This window comes from Ictidomys tridecemlineatus, chromosome 11 (genome assembly GCF_052094955.1).
Source record: "Ictidomys tridecemlineatus isolate mIctTri1 chromosome 11, mIctTri1.hap1, whole genome shotgun sequence".
NCBI lineage: Eukaryota > Metazoa > Chordata > Mammalia > Rodentia > Sciuridae > Ictidomys > Ictidomys tridecemlineatus.
In genome coordinates, this window is record NC_135487.1 from 100,672,919 (window position 1) to 100,700,599 (window position 27,681).

General features: G+C 36.7%; 2 protein-coding genes across 18 annotated transcripts in view; one reads left to right on the top strand and one right to left on the bottom strand.

Moving 5' to 3' along the window:
* The window catches only part of LOC144368219 (uncharacterized), a 121,785-nt gene that overhangs the window by 65,059 nt on the left and 29,045 nt on the right, over window positions 1–27,681 (bottom strand). The window contains exon 2 of one of the 16 annotated variants that reach the window (XR_013427993.1): window positions 2,792–4,068. The exons of the other annotated variants lie outside the window; for them this stretch is intronic. The gene's annotated coding sequence lies outside the window, so the exon portion shown is untranslated. The remainder of the gene's footprint in view (window positions 1–2,791; window positions 4,069–27,681) is intronic. 16 annotated transcript variants of the gene reach the window in all.
* Window positions 17,128–27,681, top strand: part of LOC101974266 (flavin-containing monooxygenase 5) — a 32,984-nt gene continuing 22,430 nt past the window's right edge. The window contains exons 1-3 of one of the 2 annotated variants that reach the window (XM_021721284.3): window positions 17,128–17,284; window positions 17,653–17,830; window positions 26,968–27,156. In XM_021721284.3, the coding sequence (XP_021576959.2) occupies window positions 17,696–17,830; window positions 26,968–27,156 (324 nt within the window). In that variant the 5' untranslated portion in view covers window positions 17,128–17,284; window positions 17,653–17,695. The other variant, XM_005342066.5, reaches the window with a different exon arrangement.

Genomic DNA, 27,681 nt, shown 5'->3' on the forward strand with positions numbered 1-27,681 from the left:
TTTGCTTCCATGACTATCTCAGTGCTGCTTAACACCAAATGCAGAGCTTGGCACATCCCAAAAACCTAATAAATACTTATCTGAGACCATTCTTTAGGAAACTGAGGCAAAGGAAGATTCCAAAGGTTAAGAAAATCCAAAAATGAAATCCTAAGACTTTCACTCTAGATAAGAAAACAAGAAGTAGGCTTAGGTGTGTATAAAAGTGATTCTCAAGGTATAAGGTGGCAGTCAGAATATTCTAGATTTCCTTCAAAATATATATTCCTAATGCCCCTTCTCCCTTAAAAAGAAAAATAAATTTCTAATGTGCATCTGATTAAAGTTCTGTCAAACTTTTAATTTGTAGTGCTATTTGGCAAAGACTCCTTAAAACAAGTATAGCAAACCTTTTGCATTCTTTCTATATTAGAGCCTCTATTGCCAGAGAATTGCCCATCAGAGTGTATAAAAAAAACAATTTGAATGAAAATGAAAATACATCAAATTTATAGGCAGGAATGAAAGCAGTGCTTAGAAGGACATGTATAGAAGTCAGTGAGATGAAGGGGAAGCAGCTACTATACCAAGTTCACTGAGAAGGAGCATGCAGGCAGGAGGGAAAGCAGGAAAAAATGCTACCCCAGAAGCTGAGTGAAGAGTAGTTCAAGGAAGAAGTCATCTACTGTGTCAAGCGTTTCTGAGAGGTTAACTGAATTGGGAATTGACAATCACTGGGTATCACAGAGATCTATGGTGAACTTGGCATAGTAGCTGAGTAGGTTCAAGACAAAAGGAAATCTAATCATGAAGAAAGGGTCAGATGAGTCCAAATTATGACACATTCTGTAAAACTACCAGTTTTATTCTCCACAGCTGTCAATATCATGAAAGACAGAAAAGCCCTCCCTCTCCAAGAAAGGTTAAAAACATTTCTAGATTGTAGAAAAATAGAGTCATGGCAAATGCAATGCACACTCTATGACTGGATCTTCATTAAGAGAAAAAGAAAAGCATAGTCATAAGGGATATTACAGGGAAATCTGAAGAAATCTGAATATGAATAACATTAGATACTATTAATATAGAGAAAATGAGAATATGCAAGATAGACAACAGTAAATACAGGTAGTTCTTTTGAAGAATTCTGCTATGCTTTTTGTTACAGAACTACTAATAAAAAATAATGTGGAGAAAAAGAAAATTGCCTCACCATCAAACAATCATGGGTGATTCATGCACTGTGATAGTAGGAGCAAATGTGACTCCATTTTGTTTTATGACTTGTAAAACAACCATGCCAAGTAGAAGAGTCATGACTGGGGTAAGATGTTCTTTTCCTTTTGCTATAGGAACCTTTAAGAACACAAAACTACCTAAAGGGGTATTGTTTCTGTAACTAGGGTAATGGGGCTCTGTTTCTGTAACTGGGGTGACTGGGCTAACTATGATTGGTTAGGGTTCCCGCCGCTTGACTGCACTCTCCTGCTTCTGTAACCTGGCTTGCTTGCATTGTCTAGACCCTTGAACATCCTTTTTGTGGTTTTCAGTATTATAAGGTCTGCCCTTGCAATTGTTTGGGGCTGATCAGAGGAACAGCTTTATGTTCTGGTCAGCTGCCACTGGTGGGCTTCAATAAAGGCTTGATTCGATTTGATTATATGTGAGTGGTCTGGAAGTCAGGGACATTGCTTTATGAAACCCAGGGACATTGCTTTAACTGTAACACACTTTCAAAGCTGGAATAAGATATTCTGAAGTTTAACTTTTTTTTTTGCCATTTCATTTTCAAATGCATCTGAAATTTTTAAGAGGGAAAAATGGACTAACAAATAGAAAACTAAAACAAAAAATAAACCCAACCCTTCATCAATAACTTTACCCATTGCATAGTATATTCCTCAAATTTACACTAACCTCCCAAGTGGCAATCAGCTGCACTGAGAATTAAGAACATATTCATATGGAATTTTCTTACCCATCACTTTGTTTTGAGAAGGAAGTCTATAAATTGAACTTAGGAGTGCTTTGTTATAATGATTGAAAATTTCTAAAATTTCCTTGTTTAACTGCTATTGTGGATTCAAGAGGGGTCAAAAAGCAAATAGAGGACAAAAGGCATGAGTGGGAACAAAAAGTATTTATTCCATTGCAGGCAATAAGAAAAAGTAGGTAAGGGGAAAAAGGGAAATTTCATCATGCAACAGCCAAGTCTGAACTGCACTTAACACTGCCACTGTCTCACTGCAGTTGACCTGAGTATCATTCAGAATACAAAATTCTATCTTATACTCTTGCTATACAAAGTAAGTGTAATTATATTTCCTGGCACAAAAATCATATTGTCATTTAGTTTCTCTTTGGACCAAGTGCCCTCTAATTACCTAGGTCTTTCATCAAATACCTAGTCTCAGGCCATTGTCCTTTCCTGGAAATAAGCATTCCTGGAAGTGATGCAACTTAACAAACAACACATGGATTGTTCACGTGCTTGCTTAATGGAACCCATGTGAATTTGCCATTCATGCTGTATTGTTCCTAAAGAAAAAGTGAACAAACACTATGATCCTGAATGCTGCCTTTTTATTCCCCAAACCTATCAAAAATAAGGAAACAATGAGAGCACGCCTAGGCTGGAAAGTCCAGATACATATTACCTTGAAGGACACTGGCTTTCTCTATGCACACTGGGAACTAGGGCAAGTCAGTGTTATCTGTAAAAAGACACTTGCTTTCAAGTATGCTATGACAGTTGTTCCTTGGGAAAACCACCCTTAAATATTTTTTAAAAACCACTCATTTTCATTCTTACCTCTGCATCTCTGTTGAAGCACAGTTTAGTCCTGTACTCATTTTGTCCTTTAGCGTATGTCACTACATAGCCCACTTCTGCTAGGTTGTGGAAAGGCCAAAGAAGGTGCTAGAGACAGCATGAGAGACATGATTTATTGGGGAAAGCTTCTAACAGGCCAGTGACAGCTCCAGGAAGAGTTCTGTGGCAACAGATTGAACAGATAGCATCTGTGTCCCTTAAGGTGCTTCTCCAAGTAGTTCCTCTGTTCCTTGTAGTATTTTCCCTAGTGGCACTGGCCAAACAAGTGACATGTATCCTTTCCACAATGCCTTCAGTTTTCTGCTCATCTCCATTCAGGGAGGGGTCTTATGTTAGATGAGGAAGCAGTGACATCACATTAGTTTGCTTATATGAACAGCTTGATGATGGTTGATATATTCTATATATGTCAGTTAAGTCTAGGTTATTAATGGTGTTATTGAGTTCTAGTTTCTTTATTCAATTTTTGTTTGGAAGATCTGTCCAGTTGTGAGAGAGGTGTGTTGAAGTCACCTATAATTATTGTGTTGTGGTCTATTAGTCTCTTGAACTTGAGGAGAGTTTGTTTTATGAACATAGCAACACCATTGTTTGGGACATATATATTGATGATTGTTATGTCTTGTTGGTGAATGGTTCCCTTTAACAGTATATCGTGTCCTTCTTTATCCCTTTTGTGATTAACTTTGGCTTGCACTCAATTTTATTTGATATGAGTATGGCCACCCCTGTTTGCTTCTGAGGTCCATGTGAGTGGTATGATTTTTCCCAACCTTTCACCTTCAGCCTGTGTATGTGTTTTCCTATCAGATGAGTCTCCTATAGGCAGCATATTGTTGGATCTGTTTTTCAAATCCAGGTTACTAGCCTATGTCGCTAAATTGGTGAATTTAAGCCATTAACATTTATGGTTATAATTCATATATGGTTTGTACTTCCAGTCATGTTTGTTTATTATTGTTATTTAACTTGATTTGTTTTTCTTCTTTGATTAGTTTTTGACTTTACTGAGCTACTTCCCACTGTTGATTTTCATTGTTGTTTTTCATTTCCTCTTTGTATAGTGTTTTGCCCACAATACTTTGCAGTGCTGGTTTTCTGGCTGTGAATTCTTTTAACTTTTGTTTATCATGGAAGGTTTTTATTTTATTGTCAAACTTGAAGCTTCATTTTGCTGGATACAATATTCTTGGTTGGTACCCATTATCTTTCAGCGTTTGAAATACGTTGTTCCAGGATCTTCTAGCTTTCAGCATCTGTAATGAAAAATCAGCCATTAACCTAATTGGTTTACCCCTAAATGTAATTTGTCTCCTTTCTCTTGTAGCTTTTAATATTCTCTCCTTGTTCTGTATGTTGTATATCTTTATTATAATATGTCTTGGTGTGGGTCTCTTGTGGTTTTGTACATTCATCGTCCTGTAGGCTTCTAGGATTTGGATTTCTGTTTCATTCTTCATGTCTGGAAAGTTCTCTAAAATTATTTCATTTAACAGATTTCTCATTCCTTTGGTTTGGACCTCTATAACTTCCTCTATCTCAATAACTCTTAAGTTTTTTTTATGATATCCCATATCTCTTGGATGTTTTGCTTGTGGTTTCTTACCAGTCTTTCTGAGTTGACTAGACTCTTTTTGACATGATATATTTTGTCTTTGTTGTCTGATATTCTGACTTCTACTTGGTCTACTCTAATGGTGATACTCTCATTTGAGTTTTTAATTTGGTTTATAATTTCCTTCAGTTCCAGGATTTGTGTTTGATTTTTTTTTTTTTGTATAACCTCTATCTCCCTATAGAGTTTTTCTTTTGCTTCTTGGATTTGTTTATGTAATTCATTGTCGAAGTGATCTTTCATTGTTTGCATTTGCTGTCTAAGGTCTTCTTTAAGACTCCATACTAACTGAAGCAAGTATATCTTGAAATCTTTATCTGACCATCTCTCTGCTGTGTCTAGCATCTCCTGTAATGTTGAGCTGTCCTGCATTGTTTATGTTCCTTTTCTTCCTTGTTTTTCATGATGCTCATATTTCTTTCCAGCTCTGTGTGACTGCTGTGTTATTATTTTCTACTATAAATTTATTTTGGTTTTGTATAGCTCCGAGATCTCTCGTTTGTGATGGGAGACAATGTCTAGAGATGTAGGATTTAATTGTAATTTAAAGTACATTCATTAATTCTATAAAAAGCATACAGGTTCTGATGGCATATAGAGAACTGAGGTTTGGTCTTAGGACTTTAAGTAGAAAGATGTGATGATATGGGGGTTAGTATATCTTAGCTACTTTGGAGAATAGCTCTAATGAAGGGGGATATTAACAGGAGAATAGACAGGAGTATTTGGGGGTAGCTAAGTACTTAGGAGCACTATAGACAGGCTCAGAACATTCATCTCTTTGCATTTAGTAAATTACACATAGCAGAAGTAGTAATGCTTGGGAGGAAAGGAAAGGGAAAAAAAGAAAAAGAAAGAATGAAAAGAAAAAGATATATATATATGAAAGAAAGAAACACCACCACCACCACCAACAACAATAACAAAAATGCACTCTTAGAGTTCTATTTTCTTCTCTTCCAATAAGTGGAGTTTTGCTTTCCAGGCTAAGTCTCTGCCCTCAAAATATAGGAAGCAATCCGTGTGAGGCAGCTCTCCCTCCCCAACCGGGTGTCTCTCTAATCCGGTCGCTTAGGCTTCTCCTGCCCACCAGACCCCACTTATGGGGACTCTTCTCCACAGTTCTAGTTTCACTCTGGGCATGCAGTTTCCTGGATGCCCTGCTCTCCTGAACACCTGGGCGCTCTCTTTGTTTGTTATTCACCCAGTCATCATGGCTGTGGACAGCGGGAGTTGGAATCCAGCAACCTGTTCTATCTGATTCCCTCTGATAGCCATGCCCCCCAAGAGCTGGCGAGAAAGGTTTTGATTTCGCTGCTGGGGGGAGGGAGAGTTGGAGGTCAGGTGCCTTTTCAGTTTCCCTCAGCTCTGATATTCATGCCCACGGAGAGCTGGAGAGAGATTCTTTGAGTTATCCCAGCTGTGTGGAGAGGGATGCTGGGGGATCACACACTTGATCTGTCACCAAACTCGCTGCGTGGGATCGGATTCACGGAATGCTGATGACGTCAGATCTCCAATATGGTGGTCACTGGTTTCCCTACTGGAGTGTCCCGTGAGGAGGGTGAACCTGGGCCGTTTCTCCACTAAGTCCCAACTTCAGTTTTCAGGCTGGTGCCCTGTGGAGGCGCGGTTACCAGATCTTCACAGGATCCGAAGCTCTGATTCATTGCCAGGTCTCCGCAGAGCTCAATTTCCTCCAGCCGTGGCGGGTTACTATTCAGCTGTTCGGGTACCTCCATGCACCGGGTGGCTCAGGTTCTCTTGAGTGTGAGCCACAATCCTGCCCCTCAGATGCTCAATCTCTTGCCTCAGGCTCCATGTAGACCAACTTCGCTGAATATTCCTGACAAGACAGCATCCGGCCGTTCTGAACCCACACCCTGCTGTCGCAGCAGTGCAGGTCACTGGGGTGCTCACTCCCTTCCGGCTGCCATCTTCCCCATAGCCTGTGCTTCAATTTTAGAAGTGCAATCACCTTCCATAAATTCATTGTAAACTACAAAAGAGTTTAATTTAGTTGTTTTTTCATAGAAACTCCAACTAAGCACGGTTTTATGAAGCTAATTTTGTGTCATGGGTCTTCATGAATACTGCTTGAGCCACTTTTTTTATGTGCCAAGCATTCTATGACAATAGAGAGTCTACTAATTTCATGGAACTTATATTTTACAAAGAAAATACAGGCAATAAATTAAAATCAGATAGTGATAAATGCTAAGACAATGAGGAATGTTAATATCAATGCTAAGACAATAAAACAGTGTCTCATCATAGGCTATATTGATTTTGTCCAGCACCTTTCCTGTTATCCAAGTTTGAGGCCAGAAGACTAATTCTGGGGGTCCCAAAAAATCAAAACTGACCAATTACCCCAAAAACCAAATGGACAAAATAATAGGGAAAAGGAACTTTAATCACTGTACCTATACTGGAAAGACAAGTTGTGTCAAGTGTCTCAGTCCTATCTTTCAGGATATTAATGTGAGCTTTAGTAAAATAGAGGAAGAAGGAGACAAGAGGTATGTGTCTTAAGCAGTCTTGGTCAAACTGTGGTGTGGTTTATCATTCTCTTGAGTTCTGATCATACCAAGTCTTATTGGGTGTTGAGGAAATTGCCAGCTGTTCAAGGGGCAATATCCACTTGCTTCATAGGATATTCATCTAATGGATCTATGATCCTGGAATGGGGGCAAATTCAGTTCCCATGGGACTATATTGCTCATGCTGAAGGAAAGAAGCCTCTTCATCATTGATCTGTCTATAAGACTCACTGTTTGTGGAAAAGAAGAGTAATGACTGAAGACTTCTAGGCACCATTCCAAGACCCTGGAACAGGACATAGTAAAAGCAAGAAGTCTGGAAAACATCTTAGTTTTTCTGACCTTGATGTCTTCAGTCTTGAAGGAAGTGTATTATGAGCTTTAGATGAATACTCTTCAAACGATTAATATGCTTATGCTTATAGTACAGCAATTATGGAAATGCTGTGGGGCTCCTCAAAGAAAACAACAACAACAACAACTAGAAATAGAACTATCATATGAGAGTTGTGCAGAAATCTGACCCAAAGTTTAATAAGGTAATAAAACAGGTGAATACAAAATGAAGGCAGAGATGCTAAACTTTATCCTGCTTTTAGTTACCCATTGGGCATCAGCAAACCCAACTTAAGAGACAGAACTTTTTAACAAAGGCAGCCTAAGTCCCTGTTTTACTTTCCTATTTGGGTGTTTACTGAAAACATTATCATAAATTTGTATCCTTTGGTTGCTTCTCTGAAAGACCCTCTGTCCTACAAAATACTTCTCAGTGTTTGCATCCTGTTCTCTCTTTCACTTGTTTCCTCCCCTTCAGATTCCAATGCACTAAATTTATCTACTAAAGCAATGATACCAAACTCCTTCCACTTAAAAAAAGATTCTTATTGTTTTTTAACTTAAAGTACATTTCAGAGATAGGGTCCTAGTTAAAAGCTAAGTAGACTGTTGATAATAGAGTTTGGCACCTAAAATATAACTGAGAAATGTAGCTGAGAGACTCCAGGTCTTCAAGTCGGTAATACATTTAAAAGTTTTACTCTGAATACTGTAGGAAATGAGCCTATAGAGAGAGGCAGGAGAGAATCAGAGAGTTCAGTTAGGAGGCTATTGCAATAGTCAGGGCAAAAGATGATAATCTGGGGGCCAGCATGGTAGCAGTAGAGTGGTGAGTAGATATATTGAACAGGTAATGCCTAGAAGATTCACAGTGATGGTCTTCATCAAATGCAGTTAAGAGTGAAGTAAAGATAGGATAGAAAATAAGTACTAAATTGGGCAAAATTATGGTTGTCAGTGGCCTTGGCAAGGAGTTCAGGGCCTGACTTGAGTGAAAAAAGAAAGAGAATGAGAGGAATAAAAGTGGAGACAGACCACCTCACTCCTTTTGAAGAGTTTTGATGTAAAAGGAAGCAGAAAATTGGCAGCAGTAACTACCAGGTCAAGGGCAATTTATTTTGTTTTTAAGATAGGTGATGTTATAATATATTGAATGCTGATGGGAATGACCCATTGGAGATAAAATCTAATTTACATACCAGGGTGATGTCCTTGAGTGAGAGGAGGTGGGATCTAATGCACAAGTAGAGGGGCTGGCATAGACAATAGACGATACAGTATGAAAACAGATTTGGTCATGATAGTACCTGATGTCTCTTGACTCTATTGTCTAAATGAAATAAGAATCAATATTATCAGGTGAGCTTGTGTGGGAACCATGTTGGAGGTTTGAAGACAGAAAGATGTGAAATAGTTGTCTAAGGAAGTAGAGAGTGAATGGACTAGAGGAATATGGTTCCATTAGCAAGCAGCAGTGAGGGCCACTTGAAGTTGATGGACATGAGACCAAGCAGCATGGTGTGTGTTGGCTGCAGATGGGGAAGAGTTAGAGAATTCAGTTTTACCAAAATGGATATTTGCTAGATGAATACAATAGAGAGTGATTATATTGGTCATGTCCCCATTGTCTAGAAGAGAAGGGAACACGTTAGATAAGATGTCTGCACTTGTGGAGCTTAGATTCTAGTGATGGACAAATAAAAAAGGGGGGGTACATATAAGGTATCAGGTAGTATTTTGCTAAGAAAACTGTAAAACAGGGTAATGATAATCCGAATGGGGCTGGGGAGCAGCTCTGGATAGAATGGGTTGAAGAGGATATTGCTGAAAAGATGACATTCAAATCAAGGTCTGAATGATGAGAAGCCAGCTTTGTAAAACCAGAGGAAGAAGTTAAAGGTAGATAGATGACAAATGGAAAGACATTGAGTCAAGATTTGTAAGAGATAATAAATATATTTTAAAAATTGGTGACAGGGCTGGGTGCAATGGAGCACTTCTGTCATCCCAGCTACTAAAGAGGCTAAGATAGGAGGATGGCAAGTTCAAGGTAAGCCTGGGCAATTTAATGAGACCCTCTCAAAATAAAACAAGACTATAAAATAAAAGTATGTAAAATAAAAAGGTATGTAGCTTAAAGGTAAAACAATTACCTAGCATGTGTGGGGACCTGGGTTCTATCTCTAGTGCTGAAAGGATAAAAAATTAGTGAAGATGCACTTGAAGGGATTTTGTTATTAATAAACACAGCACTGAAGGAGAGAGAAAAGTTGTGTACTCCCACAGGTTTCTGCCCTGGGATATGAATATTTACGCCACCACTGAGTAATTACAAGAGATAAAACTGGTTTAAGGGAGGGAAGATAATAAATTCGTCCTTAGGATATACTGGATTTGCTCCTAGAACAGTGTCTGGACTCTAGAAAGCATTCACAAAGTATTGTTAAATGTTTGAGTAAGGGGTCTGTGGAGCAATTAAAAAAATCTAGGACCTATCATTGATATAACCTGAGGTAAAGAGAGGACATTTAACAAGTGGACAAACTAAGGTACAGAAAGTTTAGGAAACTTGTTCAATATTTTCAAACAAGTCATTATTAACTGTCAGAATGAAACCTACCTCAACTCCTTTTTCATTCATTGCTCAGGTTATACAATCATAATGTTTATTTCTCCACATAAAGGGTAGGTCCTCTGAAAACAGCAACCCAATAACATTTGCAGTAACCAAATCATGCCTTCGATAGATCTTAGCATCTTCAAACCCAACCAAAACAAGCATGATTGTAACACAGGTTAGTGAACAGGTTATGTTTGCTGTCCACTATGTCCTTGGTTTACTGGGTTGCAACAGGATGCTAGCTGGCAGCATCAAGTGAGTCAGATGTGGAGCTTGAAAAAAAAGATGTGAGCATAGGGGAAATGTGTACACATCTCTTCTTGCATACATGAACTTGGACCTTTGAGCTAAGGTTAGGATTAGGTCAGTGCCCTACACTGAGTTGCAAGTAATGTGTCTTTCCTTTCTCATAGTATTGGCACCAAAACAGACTGATAGACCAATGGTACAGAATAGAGGACACAGAGACTAACCCACAAAATTATAATTATCTTATATTAGACAAAGGTGCCAAAAACATGCATTAGAGAAAAGATAGCATCTTCAACAAATGGTGCTGGGAAAACTAGAAATCCATATGCAACAAAATGAAATTAAACCCCTGTCTCACCACACACAAAACTTTACTCTAAATGGATCAAGAACCTAGGAATTAAACCAGAGACTCTGCATCTAATAGAAGAAAAAGTAGGCTCTAATCTTCATCATGTGGGATTAGGCCCCAACTTCCTTGATAAGACTCCTATAGCACAAGAATTAAAACCAAGATTTAATAAGTGGGATGGAATCAAACTAAAAAGTTTCTTTTTAGCAACAGAAACAATCTGTGAGTTAAACAGAGATCCTACATCCTGGGAGCAAATTTTTACCCCTCACACATCAGATAGAGCACTAATCTCTAGGGTGTATAAAGAACTCAAAAAGCTAAGCATCAAAAAAACAAATAACCCAATCAACAAATGGGCCAAGGACCTGAACAGACACTTTTCAGAAGAGGATATACAATCAATCAACCAACAAATATATGAAAAAAAAATGCTCATCATCTCTAGCAATCAGAGAAATGCAAATCTAAACTACTCTAAGATATCATCTCACTCCAGTCAGAATGGCAGCTATTATGAAGACAAACAATAATAAGTGTTGTTGAGGATGTGGGGACAAAGGTACACTCATATATTGCTGGTGGGACTGCAAATTGGTGCAGCCAATATGGAAAGCCATATGGCAATGCTTTGGAATTCTGGGAATGGAACCACCATTTGACCCAGTTATCCCTCTCCTCAGACTATACCCCAAAGGACTTAAAAACAGCATTCTACAGGCACACAGCCACATCAATGTTTATAGCAGCACAATTCACAATAGCTAAACTGTGGAGTCAACCTAGATGCCCTTCAGTGGATGAATGGATAAAAAAAAATGTGGCATATATATACAATGGAATTTTACTCAGCAATAAAAGAGAATAAAATAACGGCACTTGCAGGTAAATGGATGGCGTTAGAGAAGATAATGCTAAGAGAAGTTAGCTAATCCCCCCAAAAACAAATGCTGAATGTTTTCTCTGATATAAGGAGGCTGACTCATAGTGGGGTAGGGAGGAGGAGTATGGGAGGGTTAGATGAATTCTAGATAGGGCAGAGGGGTGGAAGGGAAAGGGAAGGGGCAGGGGATTAGCAAGGATAGTGGAATATGATAGACATCCAAAGTACATGTATGAAGACTAACCCTGTGTCAGCATACTTTATATACAAACAGAGATATGAAAAATTGTGGTATATATGTGTAATAAGAGTTGTACTGCAAAAAAAAAAAACAAAGTACATGTATAAAGGCATAAATTTACATGAACATACTTTATATACAAAGATATAAAAAATTATGCTCTATTTGTGTAATAAGATTTGTAATGCTGTCATGTAGTTAAAAAAATGAAATCAATAGTAAAACAAATAAAGGAAAGACAACATTTGACTTTGATGTAATTATATACCTTACGCATTAAATTTATATAATAATTATAATACCCAGAGAGTCTAAGAGCCTGAGAAGATATACCGAAGAGAATGTACATTTAACTATAGCACGAAGTGCCTTACAGAACTCTTGTTCAGTCACCTCTGAGAATTTTTACTCCCTTTCAATACCAAAGGTAAGGGAACACACTAAGATATTATCAAGTAAATTTGTGAGGACGCATGTCAGAGATGGTAGATAGTTCTGCACTGAAGTTTGCCTGTGTGCCTTTTGTTTGAAAGAACAGTTCTTGTTTTTCTTTTTTGTTTGTTTGCAGTACTGGTGCAGTACTGAGACGGAACTCAAGGTCTTGGTCATGTTATATAAGCACTTTCCTTCTGAGCTACACCTCCATCCCTTTTTATTTTATTTTATTTTATTTGGGTGGGTGGGTGGGTAGTCCAACTAAATTGGCAAGATTGGCCTCAAACTTTTGATCCTCCTGCATTAGCCTCCTGAGTAGCTATGATAACAAGCTTGTGCCATCATGCCTAGCTTTTATTTTTCCTTTATAATCGAATAATTTTTAAAGTAGTCACAAGCAATTACACTCTTTTTCTTCTCTGTCCAGCAGGAAAACTTTTATGCAATCTACCTAGATAGTCCCTGTAACTTTTGAGTTTACTAGTGCTGGAATTTTACTTTTCTGACAAATTTTTACATAAGGAGCAAGTTATCAATAATAAAATTATATGAAGCCAAAATGTTCCCCATGACTCAGTCCACACTGAATTCCTAAGAACTCTCTGGGACCTTCCTCTTCCTCTAGTTGCTAAGAAAGAACCCAAAGCTATCTTATACCCTAACTTCATAAAGCCTGGGTCTTACATTTGAAAAATGAACATATCTGTTGAACATATATATCTATATTTCTGAGGTACAGGTGTAACATTAAGCCAAGGAAGTTCCCCATTTTGATACCCCAAAATGCTCAAAAATGGCACGTAAGGGGCTGGGAATATAGCTCAGTTCAGTAGAATGATTTCCTTGGATGCACAAGGCCCTGAGTTCTATCACTAGCACCAAAAAAAAAAAAAAGGCATGTAAAATAATCTTCAATATCAGAAGGCTTAAACAATCTGAGTGCATCTGAAAGGCCCATAATGCATAGTAATTCACAGGAGGACAATGGAAGCTGTCCTATAACACTGTTGTGAATACTAAATAAAACCACCCTTTTTATAAGAAATTAAACACAAATTTGAATTTCCAGGATATTGTGAAGGACCAAATCACTTTAGCTGGAAATAAACCTGGAGATCACCCAATTGTCCACATCTCACCAGTAGACTCCAGAGATTAGGAGCTATCCTTCATGGTTGAGGGTCCATGTTAATCTCATTAGTTTGGGAAGTCTGCAAGCATAGTGTTTTCCCATTGAATATCCCATAGATATGATCTCTGAAGGTAAACAGAAACACAGAGTGTGCTATACCTACTCAATTATGGGTCATGAATAGCCAAATTTGTAGTAGATTTTATTCCTATTCCCAACTATCTACTTTCTCCCCTATAGGATTATTGTGCATCTAGGCCTTTAGTCATGTGGCTTTCTGTGTCAGTGAATGGGGAGAACCCATGTGCTTTGTTTTGGAATGTGAATGGATGTGATGTATGAGTTGAAGCTTTAAATGTGCCTGCTCAGATTGTTCCTGCCCCTGCCATGAAAACTATACAAACCAAATAAGTTCCATGGTGGTTAAAATCTTTCCTAAACTTTCATGTAAGTATTAATTCATATCATTTTCAAAATGCTTCTGTATGTGTATCGATATATGTGTGTCTCTTAATGTCATCATCTGTAGAGGTGGAACTTCAGTTGGGCCTTTGTCTCCTTCATCATGCCATGTGTGTTATATCTCATATCTCATTTCCAGCTTACGTCTCCACCTTAGTTTTTCTTCTGGGGTGTATACATTTTACTAAGCAAATAAGGTAAAGGTAACTGTTGGTCAATTCAATGACTATTCTGCACATGTGTTTGTCCCTCAACACCTAGAGTTGCACTTACTATCTGGGAAAGTCTCTGCTATTAATAGTTTCTTTCTTTTTAATTTTTTTTTATTTGTTCTTTTCAGATATACGTGACAGTAGAATGTACTTTGGCATATTATACATACATGGAATATACCTCCCCATTCTTATGGTTGTTCATGATGTGGAGTTAAATTGCTTGTATATTCATATATGAACACATGAAAGTTATGTCCGATTCATTTTACTGTCTTTCCTATTCTCATCCTCTCCCTTCCCTTCATTTTCCTTTTTCTAATGAAAAGTACTTCTATTCTTCCCTCTCCCTGCCTTATTGTGTATTAGCATCTTCATATCAGAGAGAACATTCAGCCTTTGATTTTGGGGGATTGGCTTATTTCACTTAGCACGATAGTTTCCAGTTCCATTAATTTACCAGCAAATGCCATAATTTCATTCATTATGGCTGAGTAATATTCCATTGTGTATATATACCATAGCTTCTTTATACATTCATCTGTTGAAGGGCACCTAGTTAGACTATAGCTTAGCTATTCTCAATTGAACTGCTATATACATTGAAGTGGCTGCATCACTGTAGTGTGCCAATTTTAAGTCCTTTGAGTATAAGCTGAAGAGTTGGATAACTGGGTCAAATGGTGATTCCCTTCCAGGTTTTCTTAGGAATCTCCATACTGCTTTACAGAGTGGTTGCACCTATTTGCAGTCCCAACAGCAATGGGTCAGTGAACCTTTTCCCCCACATCCTCGCCAACATTTACTGTTATTTATATTCTTGATAATTACTATTCTGATTGGAGTGAGATGAACTCATTGTAGTTTTAATTGGCATTTCTGTAATTGCTAGAGATGTTGAACATTTTTTCATGTTTTTTGTCTGCTATTAATATTTTCAGAATAGTGCAGACCTAGTTTGTCTGGCCTGAGATGCCCTATATGCTGACCACATAGTCTCAGGAGGCCTGTCTCCTGGTATGTTATTCACTCCCACAGTCTTCAAGACTGGTGTAATTTTAACTACTAATTTTTTAGAACACTGTTAACCCCATAAGACTGAGAGTTGTCTGGATTGTCTTATTTCACTAAAGTGTTTATCCCTTAGTCCTAGAGCATCTTGTTTTCCATGGATGGAGGTCCCTGACTATTCCAAACCTAACAACTTCAATTCCTGTCTTCCAGAAGTCTACCTGGTTATTAACATTCCAAACTACAAAAAAAGGAGAAGGAGTGCAGGACTAGATCAAGCCATTTTTTTAAAAATGTTTAGGTAGTAGTTGCTCTCATTTGCTCTTCTTATATTCCTTGATGAGAACTTAATCATAAATTTACACATAGCTTCAAGGAGAACCAGGAAAATATAGTTCCCCTTTAGGCAGCCCCATTCCAAAGGAATATATGATATTGTAAGAGGAGGGGAAAACATTTTAATGAGTATCTAATAGTTTCTGCTACTCATCTAGCCACTATAATTCTATGTTAATTCCTCTCTTGATATGCTCATTCCCACTCCAAGGAAGACAACACCAAACCCAAACCCATCCAGCTACTGCACTCAACTTGAATTGTAGGTCTGCTTGACTAACAATTGTCTCTCTCAGATTCAGATGTAGCTCCTTGTGGTTCAGTGATTCATTAACTGAAAGAACACCAGTCTGCCTTCTCCAACACCCAGTAAACCATGGTTTAATAGAGACTGCATGGTTGTATATGAGATGTCCTGTGCTTAAGCATCAACTACCAAGGGGCCCTTCTGTTACCATAGGTCTTGGGAGGGATGGAATAGGAAACTAATTCTGAAACCTGAAAGGAGATACATTTAGGTACTGAAAAAAAGAACATTACTTTCTCTTCTAGGAGAAAGTAGCATTAGACAGAAGGAAAGTTACTTGGTGACAAAAAGCATTCTTTTTGCTGATTATCTGTCAGTACAGATACTAGTAAATAAAGGTTTTAGTGAAATATTGCAGGAGCAAAATGAGAAGAGAATCCAGAGCAAAATTAAATAGCAGGTCTTTTTTAAAAATTTTTTTTAACACAATGCCTTTATTTTTTTATGTGGTGCTGAGGATCGAACCCGGGTCCTGCCCGTACTAGGTGAACGCTCCACCGCTGAGCCACAATCCCAGCCCCAATAGCAGGTCTTTAAAATAAAAACTATTTGACTAAGTCATCTTTAAGTATCCATTGAAAGATAAGGAATATTTTGATGAATAATTGTTTTGACAGAACCACATCAAAAAGTAAAAACAGGGGCTGGGGATGTGGCTCAAGCAGTATCATCTCGGCATGCATGCAGCCCGGGTTCCATCCTCAGCACCACATACAAAACAAAGATGTTGTGTCCGTTGAAAACTAAAAAAAAATAAATATTAAAAAAATAAAAAGTAAAAACATTCTGCCTGGTCCTGTAGTGTTCACCTATAATCCCAGTGGCTCAGGATGTTGAGGCAGGAAGATCACAGGTTCATAGCCAGCTTCAGCAACTTAGTGAGGCTCTAAGAAACTTAGGCCCTGTCTCAAAATAAAAATAACATGGCTCAATGGTTAAGTACCCATGGGTTCAATCCCTGGTGCACCCCCTCCCCCAAGTGAAAACATTCCTTTTTATTACTTGAGGTGCGTGTGTGTATGTGTGTGTGTGTGTGTGTGTATGTGTTTATATACACATACACATACAAATATATACTAACTTATGACTCCACCTTTGATCCTCTTTTCTTTCATTCTCCCATTAGGTGATATGGAGACCATGTGTTCCCCATTCTGTGCTAACTATATTTTAATATAATTCAGACCACATACTGGACAGGCATCTTCCTGGTGGAGTAAAATGATTGTCTGAGTCAAAGATCTATTTTTGACAATATTTAAAAGTGTTAAAATGAAGCCTGCTATAGTTCAGCTAAAATCAGTTTAAAACATGCATGGGGATTTTAAAGTAAATTTTTCCCAGTAGTGTAGATCTGAGGATAGAGTATATGAGGTGGGGAAGACCCAGAGAACGGGGTAGAATCACCTGTTTGAATGGATCCCCTGAAATGTAGGTGTTCTGCACTTAGGCATTTGTATCCAGCTTGACTGGGAGTTGTTGATAGTTTCACTTCGGTAGCAGGAGTTTATTACTTTAAGGGAAAAGCAGGAAGTTAAAAGTGGTTGCAGCCAATAGGGAACTAAAGGAGATTAGAAGACTATTCTGTCTCCAGAGGGAGTAAAAAGGCACTGCCAACAACAGCAGCTGAAAAATACAGAAGTTGTAGATGATTTTTTTTCCTGTCCAAAGCAGATTCAAACCATGTTTTCTTCCAATTAAGAGAGAGAGAATCGGTGCCCACGAGTGGGTGGAGGTATTTCTGAAAGGAGGTGGGGCCAAACAGCACCAGCCCATGGGCTATTGCTGCTGTTTGTACTTTCCTAGTTTATATTTCTTTCGTAACAGCAGAATGAGTAAGTTCCAGATCACAGCTGAAGGATCAGTTGCTTCTGGAAAGAGAGTAAGATGACACTGAGGAGCTTCTCAGCTCTGGTTCTTGTAGACACAGGGCTGCCCCATCCTGTGCAGGAGATTCCTTCTAAAGAGGGCAACCAAATCTGGCTTCCCCCAAATCACTTCTTGTTACAGCATTTTTATTTTGTGTGTGTGTGTGTCATGGCAGCTGTCTTTCTTAAGAACTGTTGACAGATTTGTGCTTTCTGTCTCTTGTTCTTTCTTTAGGATAAGTGACATTGCCCAAGCAAGGTGGAGATCTCTGAAGACCATGACCAAGAAAAGAATCTGTGTGATTGGGGCTGGAGCCTCTGGGCTCTGTTCTATCAAGTGTTGCCTGGATGAAGACTTGGAACCTGTTTGCTTTGAAAGGACTGATGACATTGGAGGGCTCTGGAGGTATCAGGTAAGTCTCCTTATCCCTTAATATTTGAGTACTTCCCTGCAACTAGGTGCATGCAATATTTTATCTCATGTCAGGTAATATGAGAGCTCAATAGTGACCAACCTGATTCTGCCTGTTGACTTAACATCCTCCCAACCGACCTTTTATGAAGGTTTCTCTTCCCTCTGTTGGCTGCAAAATTCATCACACATGACTCTGTTTCCTTTTCTAATGTCTATGAAATCCACAAAGAACATTTTTATTTCGTTAGTTTTGCTGTTTTTCAGAAGAGGGAAACAGTCTTGTGGGGAAGGAAGAATGAGTAACAAAACCACACACATTAGAAAGCACATAAGGATTAGAAAATGGAGAGTTGTTGCTTCTGATATGTCTAAAGGTAAATGAGCTAGAATTACCTGGTAACAACTCCTTCTAGGAGCCTCTCCCCTTCAATCATTAACCTTATTTTTCCTATTAAAAAACCAAGGTATTTCTGACAATTCTAGTCCTTGAATAAAATATATAATCTGATAGTATTGTTTGCTTCTTGCATTGAGAAGTTCAAAGTCCTTTGTTTTCCAGAAGAGGGCAAAGTGCAGAGGACACCTACAACTGGATTTTTCTTGTTCTTGCTTATATACAGCTTTAAAGTTAAATTGTTTTAATATGCATCTAATGCTGCAACTTGTTAGTAACCATTTAAAATATTACTGTTTAAATAATATGCTTAAGTGCCAAAATATCAATCACCTTCATTGATCTCTAATTCGTATTGCTTTTAAACTCATTTTCTGAACGAGTGAATTCTGTCCATCTACAACTACCAAAAAAAAAAAAGTTAAAAAAAAGTGGCCTCATTATATTTCTTTGTTGAACATAATTATTATATCTTGGCTCCATTTTGGGAATAATTATATTTAACAATACTCTTATTCAGGTCCAAAATGGACCCTCTTAGCAAATCCCTACGCCTTTATCAGAATCAGTCAGACATGGGCTGAAAAACCTGTTAATTCATTTTTAGTAACAGAAAATTCTACTCCTGGAATCCTGTCACACCCTAGTGTAGAGTTAAGAGCACTGTTTTACATTCAAAGACTGTCTCATTTACAGGAAGTATGGCCTTGGGCAAATCATCAAAGCTCTCTGTGCCCACTATTTTTTAATCTTTAATCTTTAAGAAGGGATAATAGAAATACCCACTTTCTACAGTTATACTGGGGAATAAGTGAATAAATAATTGAGTCAATCACTTATAAAAGTGCCAGCTCTGCACAGTGCTACATGTCAGTTATTATTCAGGCCTAGAGTGGGAACCCTGACATTTTGAGTCTCCATAGGCATCCTAGCCAGGTTTGGCAATTATTGAACAAGAATGAAATCAGTTGAGGCAGGGATGATGTTGGCAGGGTAGCCATTATCCTGTCTGACTATCATATTTCTTGTTTTTATCTATAAAGTGATTTAAAGTTATTACCTGCTAAAAATACAGCATGAGGATTTTTAAAAAATTATCCTCTGGGCAAAATTTCAACACCTTACAAACTGCTTCCTTGAAAAGAATAAACTATTTCATCGTAATGCTCTAACTTCTTTTAACACAGACATACCTATATGGTTCACCATTATATTCTAGACCAAAAATGATGCCTGGCACATATTAGCTTCCCAATATATTTATGTTTAATGTATAGATTCCTGAGAAGGAAACTGTCCTGAGTGGCTGCTAAGAATCTTTATGGAGCTGAGACCCTCCTTCTCACATTTTCCACAGTTACAAAGCTATGGAGACCAGGGTATTATAAACATCCTTTAATGTTGGACTGAACATATTTTACATGCTGTTGGTGGTTACCTTGAGAATTTTTTCTGAGACATGCCTGTCTATCACTCCCTTGATAGACATGCCTCTCTATCACTCCCTTGCTAATTTTTTGGAGTCTAGTTGTTTCTCTACATCCCCCCCCACACACCAAAAAAAACCAAAAAAAAAAAAACAAAAAAACCCCTTTTTTTATAATTTGTTAGCGGTTTCATATGTGGAACTGGCTTAAGCACTTTGGAATTCCACCTGCACTGCCAGATGTCCAGTAAGAACATTGGGAATTCAGGGCTTTCATTTTCTCCTTTCTTTGACAGGTTTCTGGGATTCAGTATATTTTAATTTTCTTTTCAGTACCATTTGTACTTACCTATCATGATTCCTCTTTCTTTTTTCTATCTGCCAAACAAGTATTTTCTCAGATACTACCATTTGTATTTTCTTCTCTCTTTTCCTTTTATGTTCCACCTGCCCAAACTGGTATTGCCTCTTCCTTGTATAGCTGAATACTTTCTAATAATAATCATATAAGTTCCCAAGACATTAATTTCAATCAATTCTTGATCTCTTCATTAACATTAAATAAGATTTATGGTGGAAAGTAGGTGCTAATGTGATATATATCAGTTTATTTTATGTTAACTTATAAATATAATAGCTTTAAAAAGTAATAAATTTGTGCTGGGACTGTGTATCAGTTGTAGAGTGCTTGCCTGGCACATGTGAGGCACTAGGTTCAATCCTCAGTACCACATAAAAATAAAATAAAGGTATTGTTTCCACCTACCACTAAAAAATACACATCAAAACAAAAAGTAATAAATTTCTTACAAAATGCTGAGGATTTAATAAGTGCTCAATGCTATATAATAATCTTTGCTATTTTTTGGTCAAACTGCATTATTAAAAATAATTAAAGCATGTTAGACTGTGCATTTCAAAATTCAATGTACACATGAATTACTGGAGATTCTGATGAATTAATTTAGGGTATACCAAGATTCTAATGGATTAGAATTTCTAACAAGCCCTAAGTAATATTTATGCTGCTGATCAGATAACTACATCATATAGTACATTTATAAAGTATAGACAAATAGATACCATGTGGACGCAATATAATGTAAAAATGTTGCTGTTTAATCTGTTACTTTAAAATAGAAAATTAATTAATAAACACCCTTAAATGAAATGTTTTTTTAAAAAAACTAGAAATTTCATAACTCCTCCTTTCTCAAAAAAAAAAAAGAATAAGACAATAAATGGATTAAAAAAAAACACTTAAAAAGGAACAGCTATCAGCTTTCCCTGGACACTAAAGAATTAAGCACTGGGGTAACATTAACAAAAAATGATGTCAGCCCATTCATTAGATTCTGATTGTGTTGCTCTGGAGTCCCAATAAAGCTCTCTGCTAGGTATTTCTAATACACAATTGATGTGAAGGAGCAAGGCTTTACAACTTCTACCCCAGCTTGCCCAGATCATAAATGAGGATGACATTGCATCCTTAAAATAAGATCAGTAATAGTTTATGACACAGACATTTCTGGACCTGAAACTCTCTCTAGAGGAAGCAGAGAAACAGAGAAATAGCTTCCTCCCACTGCCCTCAGGCATTTTGCAGTTTAGCTAAGAAATATGCAGAAAGGATTGTTGAAGTTGATGGAGTAAACTAATGCTGTGAACTCTCCAGAGCCAGCATACTACCACTTACTGGCAATCTTCACACTTGAATACACATTACACAGGGAGCACTTAAAAGAATTTCTAGGAGCAAAACCCTTGCTCTGGCACTTTTTGAAAAGTTCTCTCTCTGATTTCAATATACAGACAACAGAACTGAGAACTACAGTTCGAACAGTGCTCTTGTCCATGGGATTTGTAGACTATGACAAGGAAACAGAAGTCATCATTCCTCCCACCAAAAGGGAGTCATTTTCTCCTTGTTTTGTCCTTCTACTCCTTTAATCCATTCATTTCCAACTTACTCCATTATATACCCTCTTTCCCCCCACTTTAAAAAAAATTCTTTAATAGACTTTATTTTGAGAGCAGTTTTAAGTTTATACAAATTGAGCTTCTACCTTTATAGGTGTACAGTTTTCCTCATTATCATCCTCTTCCTATAGTGTGCTACATTTATTACAATCAATGACAGATTATCCATCATTCACAGCTCATGGTCTACATGAGGTTCACTATTGGTTTTGCACATTCTATAGGTTTGAGTAAATGTATAAAAACATATATTTAGATTATGTTTCAATTGAGATTTTTCTGCTGTTTTCTCATGGTTACTGAGGTTATAGATTTTTGAAAGTAATACTGAAAATGGAAAGTACCATTCTCTTTATATCATATCAAAGATACATTTTGTTAGTAAGCATTATAATTATTTTGTTAATGGTGGTATGTTCCTTAAAGTGGAGTTTGTCAGATTTTTCCAGAGTAAACTTTACCCCTTTTATCTCTCTTGCTTTGCTACACTATATTCTTTGAAGAAGGATTACTATGCACAGCCTACATTTAAGGACAAATTTGGCTATTTTTAGCCTTCTGTCTTCCCACACAAACATTAGAATCAGTTTGTTGATGTCTAAAATGTACTTGCACTGCATCTATATATCAAGTTAGGAAGAAATGACATCATAGTTTGGTGTCTACAAATTCATTCTCATAATTACATAACGAATTCATTCCTAAGCATACATTAATCATTCACTATATATATCAGGTACTGTGTTGATGATAGAAATATAAAAAATAATAAGACATATATACTATTCTCAGGTCCCTTAAAATCATGGAAACAAATGCAAAATAATATAGTATGTTTACGTTACTTTTGTAGCAATATGAATTGAAAGGTTTGGGGACTTGGAGGATCAATGGAACTACAGGAAAGTCTTCATCACAAAAGTAACATTTGATATGACTCAAATGATAGGATTTTTTCAAGAAGTAGTAATATGCACAAAAGTTTAAAGTTGTGAGAAAGAGCCTACTAGAATATTTCAGCTAATAATTTAATGATTTAGGAATATAGGATTTGTTAAGGGGAACAATGAATGATAACTAAAAGTTATATTGGGTTAGATTGTGAAATGTACTAAATTTTAAAATAAATATGTTGGTTTCTAGAAGGAATTAGAAGCCAATAAGCAGTGGAGTAACAGGATGTTCTTTGTATTTAGTAGAATACCTGTGGAATAGTGTCAAAGATAAATTGTACATCATATTGAGATACTGTAACATAACTAAACCACTCATGGATTTGGGGGATATTTTAAGTTATTATTAACTAATAAAAACTTAATTAAATAATAATTTAAATAATATAAAAGTGGTATCTTTTTGAATTTGACTTTTATATTATTCCACAATTTTCCTTAGAAAATTTCAGAAATGACACAAATATGTCTCATTCACATTGTTTTGAATGAAATTTTTATCTATTTCATAATTTGTTATGTATTAAGTGAAAATTGCTTTTTCTATAGATACCTTTTGCAATTCAATTTGACATAGATTTATTAAACATTAATAAGGGCTATTTATAATTCTAGATACTCTAGAAAAAAATGACTACAATTTAAAGGAATTATAATTCAATAGGGGAGATAAAGTCTACTAGACATTATAAAGGCTTTTGAGTTCTAAGCAAGAAATAGGAACTTTATAGGAAATGTGAACAGCTAAAATGTTAATTAGGGGAGAGATATAGTCACAACCACACTTTAGAATGTATACTTTGTTGAAATAGGTAAGATTGATAAGTCTCGAAAGGAGACTCATGAAAAAAGCAGTCAAAAAGACATGATTATGGGACAGACAAATGAGTATGATCAATTTCAAATCCCTAGACTAAATAATTCTTTAATAAGAATTGGGAGGAAAATAAACCTGAATGTGGACAAATACAATGCTCTGTTTTGTGGACATTTAATATTTCATAATACCCACTCTCCTCTTATTTATTCATTGCTGTAATAAAAAAGAAGAGTGTCTGAATTGGTGAAGGTGATTTTCTATAATCATATTGCATTATTTTATTGGATTACCACATCAACCCATGAAATAATTAATTGGAAATTTTTGAGGAAGCAAAGAGTTTGTTGTAGGAAGACACTGAATTAGGGATTAATGTCATCTAAAGCAGTGCTCCTCTGTTTTTATGTGCATCTGAATCAATTGAGGATTTTGATAATATGTCAGTTCTGATTCAGTAAATCTAGAGCAGGGCCTAAAATAATGCATTTCTAACAATCTCCCTAGTGATCAATCCCCTTTGTGCTGGTCCACAGATGGTAGTTTGCATAGCAAGGATCTAGAGCAGTGGATCACAAATTTCAGTTATTTTTTTCTTAAGCATTTAATTTGCTTCTTTTAATTTTATGAATAATGCTGACACTAACATCCTTCAACAAAAGTCTTTGTTTACAAGTCTGAATATTTCTTTAAAAGGCTATGTAAATTTCAAGGATTTTTCTATACATTGCAAAATTACTCAAAAAATATTGTATTAACTTATACTCTCCCTAGTATGTTTTGCTTTACCCAGTTTTTACTCATTTATATAACTATTACTTACCAATAGTAAAAATGGGGTAAATAACAACTTATACTAAAAAGAGACTTAGTACATTTTCTTGAGAGCAATGTCTCAATATAAATGAAAATTCTTGAGACTTATCCTTTCAACTGGTAAGTTCTCACTTGAAATCTCATGTGATTGCCATCTGATGACAGCTAAGACTGGATTTACACATGTTTAGAATTTCAGATGGGATAGCTAGAAATTCTAGTTGAATATTTCTTTACCCTAGATATTTTCTTCAACATGCCTAGGTTGGGCTTCCTAACAGTATTATTGTTTTAGTGTAGTTGGACTTTGTTATAGTTTAGATACAGAATATCCTCAAAAAGCCCATGTGTTTGAGTTCATCCCATATATTGATTCTTGATTTTAATTCTTGCATCACAGGAGACTTATTAAGGAAGTTGGGGCCTAATCCCACATGATGAAGATTAGGGCCTACTTTTTCTTCGATTAGACACAAGGTCTCTGGTTGTATTCCTAAGTCCTTGATCGATTTTGAGTTGAGTTTTGTGTATGGTGAGAGATAGGGGTTTAAGTTCATTTTGTTGCATATGGATTTCCAGTTTTCCCAGCACCATTTGTTGAAGAGGCTATTTTTCTCCAATGTATGTTCTTGGCACCTTTGTCTAATATAAGATAATTGTAGTTTTGTGGGTTAGTCTCCGTGTCCTCTATTCTATACCATTGGTCTACTAGTCTGGTTTGGTGCCAAAACCATGCGGTTTTTGTTACTATTGCTCTGTAATATAGTTTAAGGTCTGGTACAGTGATGCCACCTGCTTCACTCTTCCTGCTAAAAATTGCTTTAACTATTCTAGGTCTCTTGTTTTTCCAGATGAATTTCATGATTGCTTTTTCTATTTGTCTGAGGAATGTCATTGGGATTTTTGATCAGAATTGCATTAAATCTGTATAGTGCTTTTGGAATTAGGGTCATTTTGATAATATTAATTCTGCTTATCCAATAATCTGTGAGGTGACTAGAGAGTCTACATCTTGGGAGAAATCTTTACCCCTCACACATCAGATAGAGTACTAATCTCTAGGGTTCATACAAAAAGCTAAACACCAAAAACAAACAAACAAAACAAAACAAAAAACCCACAAATAACCCAATCAATAAATGTACAATCAATCAACAAATCTATGAAAAAATGTTCATCATCACTAGCAATTAGAGAAATGCAAATCAAAACCACAATAAGATTTCATCTCACTCCAGTCAGAATGACAGCTATTATGAAGACAAACGACAATAAGTGTTGGCGAGGATGTGGGGAAAAGGTACACTCATACACTGCTGGTGGGACTACAAATTGGTGCAGCCAATATGGAAAACAGTATGGAGATTTCTTGGAAAATTGGGAATAGAACCATCATTTGACCCAGCTGTCTCTCTCCTTGGTCTATACTCAAAGGACTTTAAAACAGCATACTGCAGGGACACAGCCACATCAATGTTTATAGCAGCACAATTTACAATAGCTAAACTGTGGAAACAACCTAGATGCCCTTCAATAGATGAACGGATAAAAAAAAATGTGGCATATATACACAATAGAATATTATTCAGCAATAAAAGAGAATAAAATCATGGCTTTTTCAGGTAAATGGATAAAGTTAGAGAAGATAATGCTAAGTGAAGTTAGCCAATCCCCAAAAACCAAATGTCAAAAAAAGTTTTTTTTTTTTGATATAAGGAGGCTGATTCATAGTTGGATAGAGTGGGAGCATGGGAGGAATCATGAACTCTATATAGGGCAGAGGGGTTGGAGGGGAAGAGAGGAGGAATGGGGTTATTAATGATTTTGGAATGTGACGATCATTATTACCCAAAGTACAGGTATGAAGACACAAATTGGTGTGAATATATTATTCACACCAATTATATACAACCAGAGATATAAAAAATTATACTCTATATGTTTAATAAGAATTGTAATACATTCCGCTGTCATACACACACACACACACACACACACACACACACACACACGCACACACACACGCACACACTCATGTGTTCAAGTCTTGTTATCCAATGCAGCATTGTCTAAAGGTGGGTCTTTTGGAAAGTGATTGGTTCATGAGGGCCCTGACCTCATCAATGGATTAATTCATTGGCGCCTGAATGGACTACTAGGCAGTGGTGGATAGTGTATGCAGGTTGAACATGGTTGGCAGAAGCAGATCATGGGGGACAGGAGAGTTGCCCTTTGGGACTATATCTTGTTCTGGGACTCTTCCCTTACCCCTGATTTCTGGCTGCCATAGCTGAGAAGCTTTCCTCTGCCATGCCCTTCCATCATGATGTTCTGCCTAAAGCCAAAAGCAATGGAGCCAAAACCTCTGAATCCATGGGCCATAATAATTCTTTCTCCTTGTCAGGTATTTGGATCACAAATGAAAACTAACTTCTTATATGGCTGATGGCTTCCACTACAGTGAGCCTTCTAAGAGACTCAGATGGAAGCTGCAAGGCTACTTATGAGTTAGTGTTGAAAGTCATTCAGTGCCATTTCAACTGTTGGTCAAAAACAAGTCATAAACTGAGATTCAAGGAGAAGGAACTACACAGGGGCACAAGTACTGGGAGATGAGTGGAGGTCGTGTATGTGTGTAATTTGTTTGAACTGACATTTATTTCAGGAAATTTTTTCAACTGTTGATTGGGTATTTGTAAATCATGAAATTAATTCTCAAGTTGCCATAAATGCTTCTTATTTACTGCAGGAAAATCCTGAAGAAGGAAGAGCCAGTATTTACAAATCAGTGATCATCAATACTTCTAAGGAGATGATGTGCTTCAGTGACTACCCCATCCCGGATCATTATCCTAACTTCATGCACAATTCTCAGATCCTAGAATATTTCAGGATGTATGCCAAAGACTTCAACCTTTTAAAGTATATCCAGTTCAAGGTAGGAAGTTTTGTGGGTGTCTTGTGTTTGAAGTTATTCATCAGTAAATGAATAATGTGGCTTCATTAATCAGTATGTAAATGTAAATATACTCAAGTACAAAAACTTAACTCTTTGTTAATTTTCTCTAAAATACCCATGGAAAGCTCTCTCTTATATATTTTGGCTGCAGATACAGAAAGATACCTGCTCAAGTATTTTCATTGCCTTCATTTCACATTCCCTGCTTATAATCAAGGAGATGAAAGGAATAAATAAGTATGGGAACTTTAAATCCTTCTGTTCCCCAAACTTGTCCACTATTTCTTAATTCTTTTATACTTTCTGAAGCACTTTTGAATATATTTTTTATATGATCATCACAAAGTACTTAGTGACTGGGAAGTTATTGAAAAAGCAAAGAAGTTGAATCAGGTGGAGAATATAGAACATTGTATTGGGAAACCCTGAATTCTGGCCCTTGTTCATACCACTAATTAGTGACCTAAGACAAGTAAGTTTCTCAACATGAATTTTACCCTAATT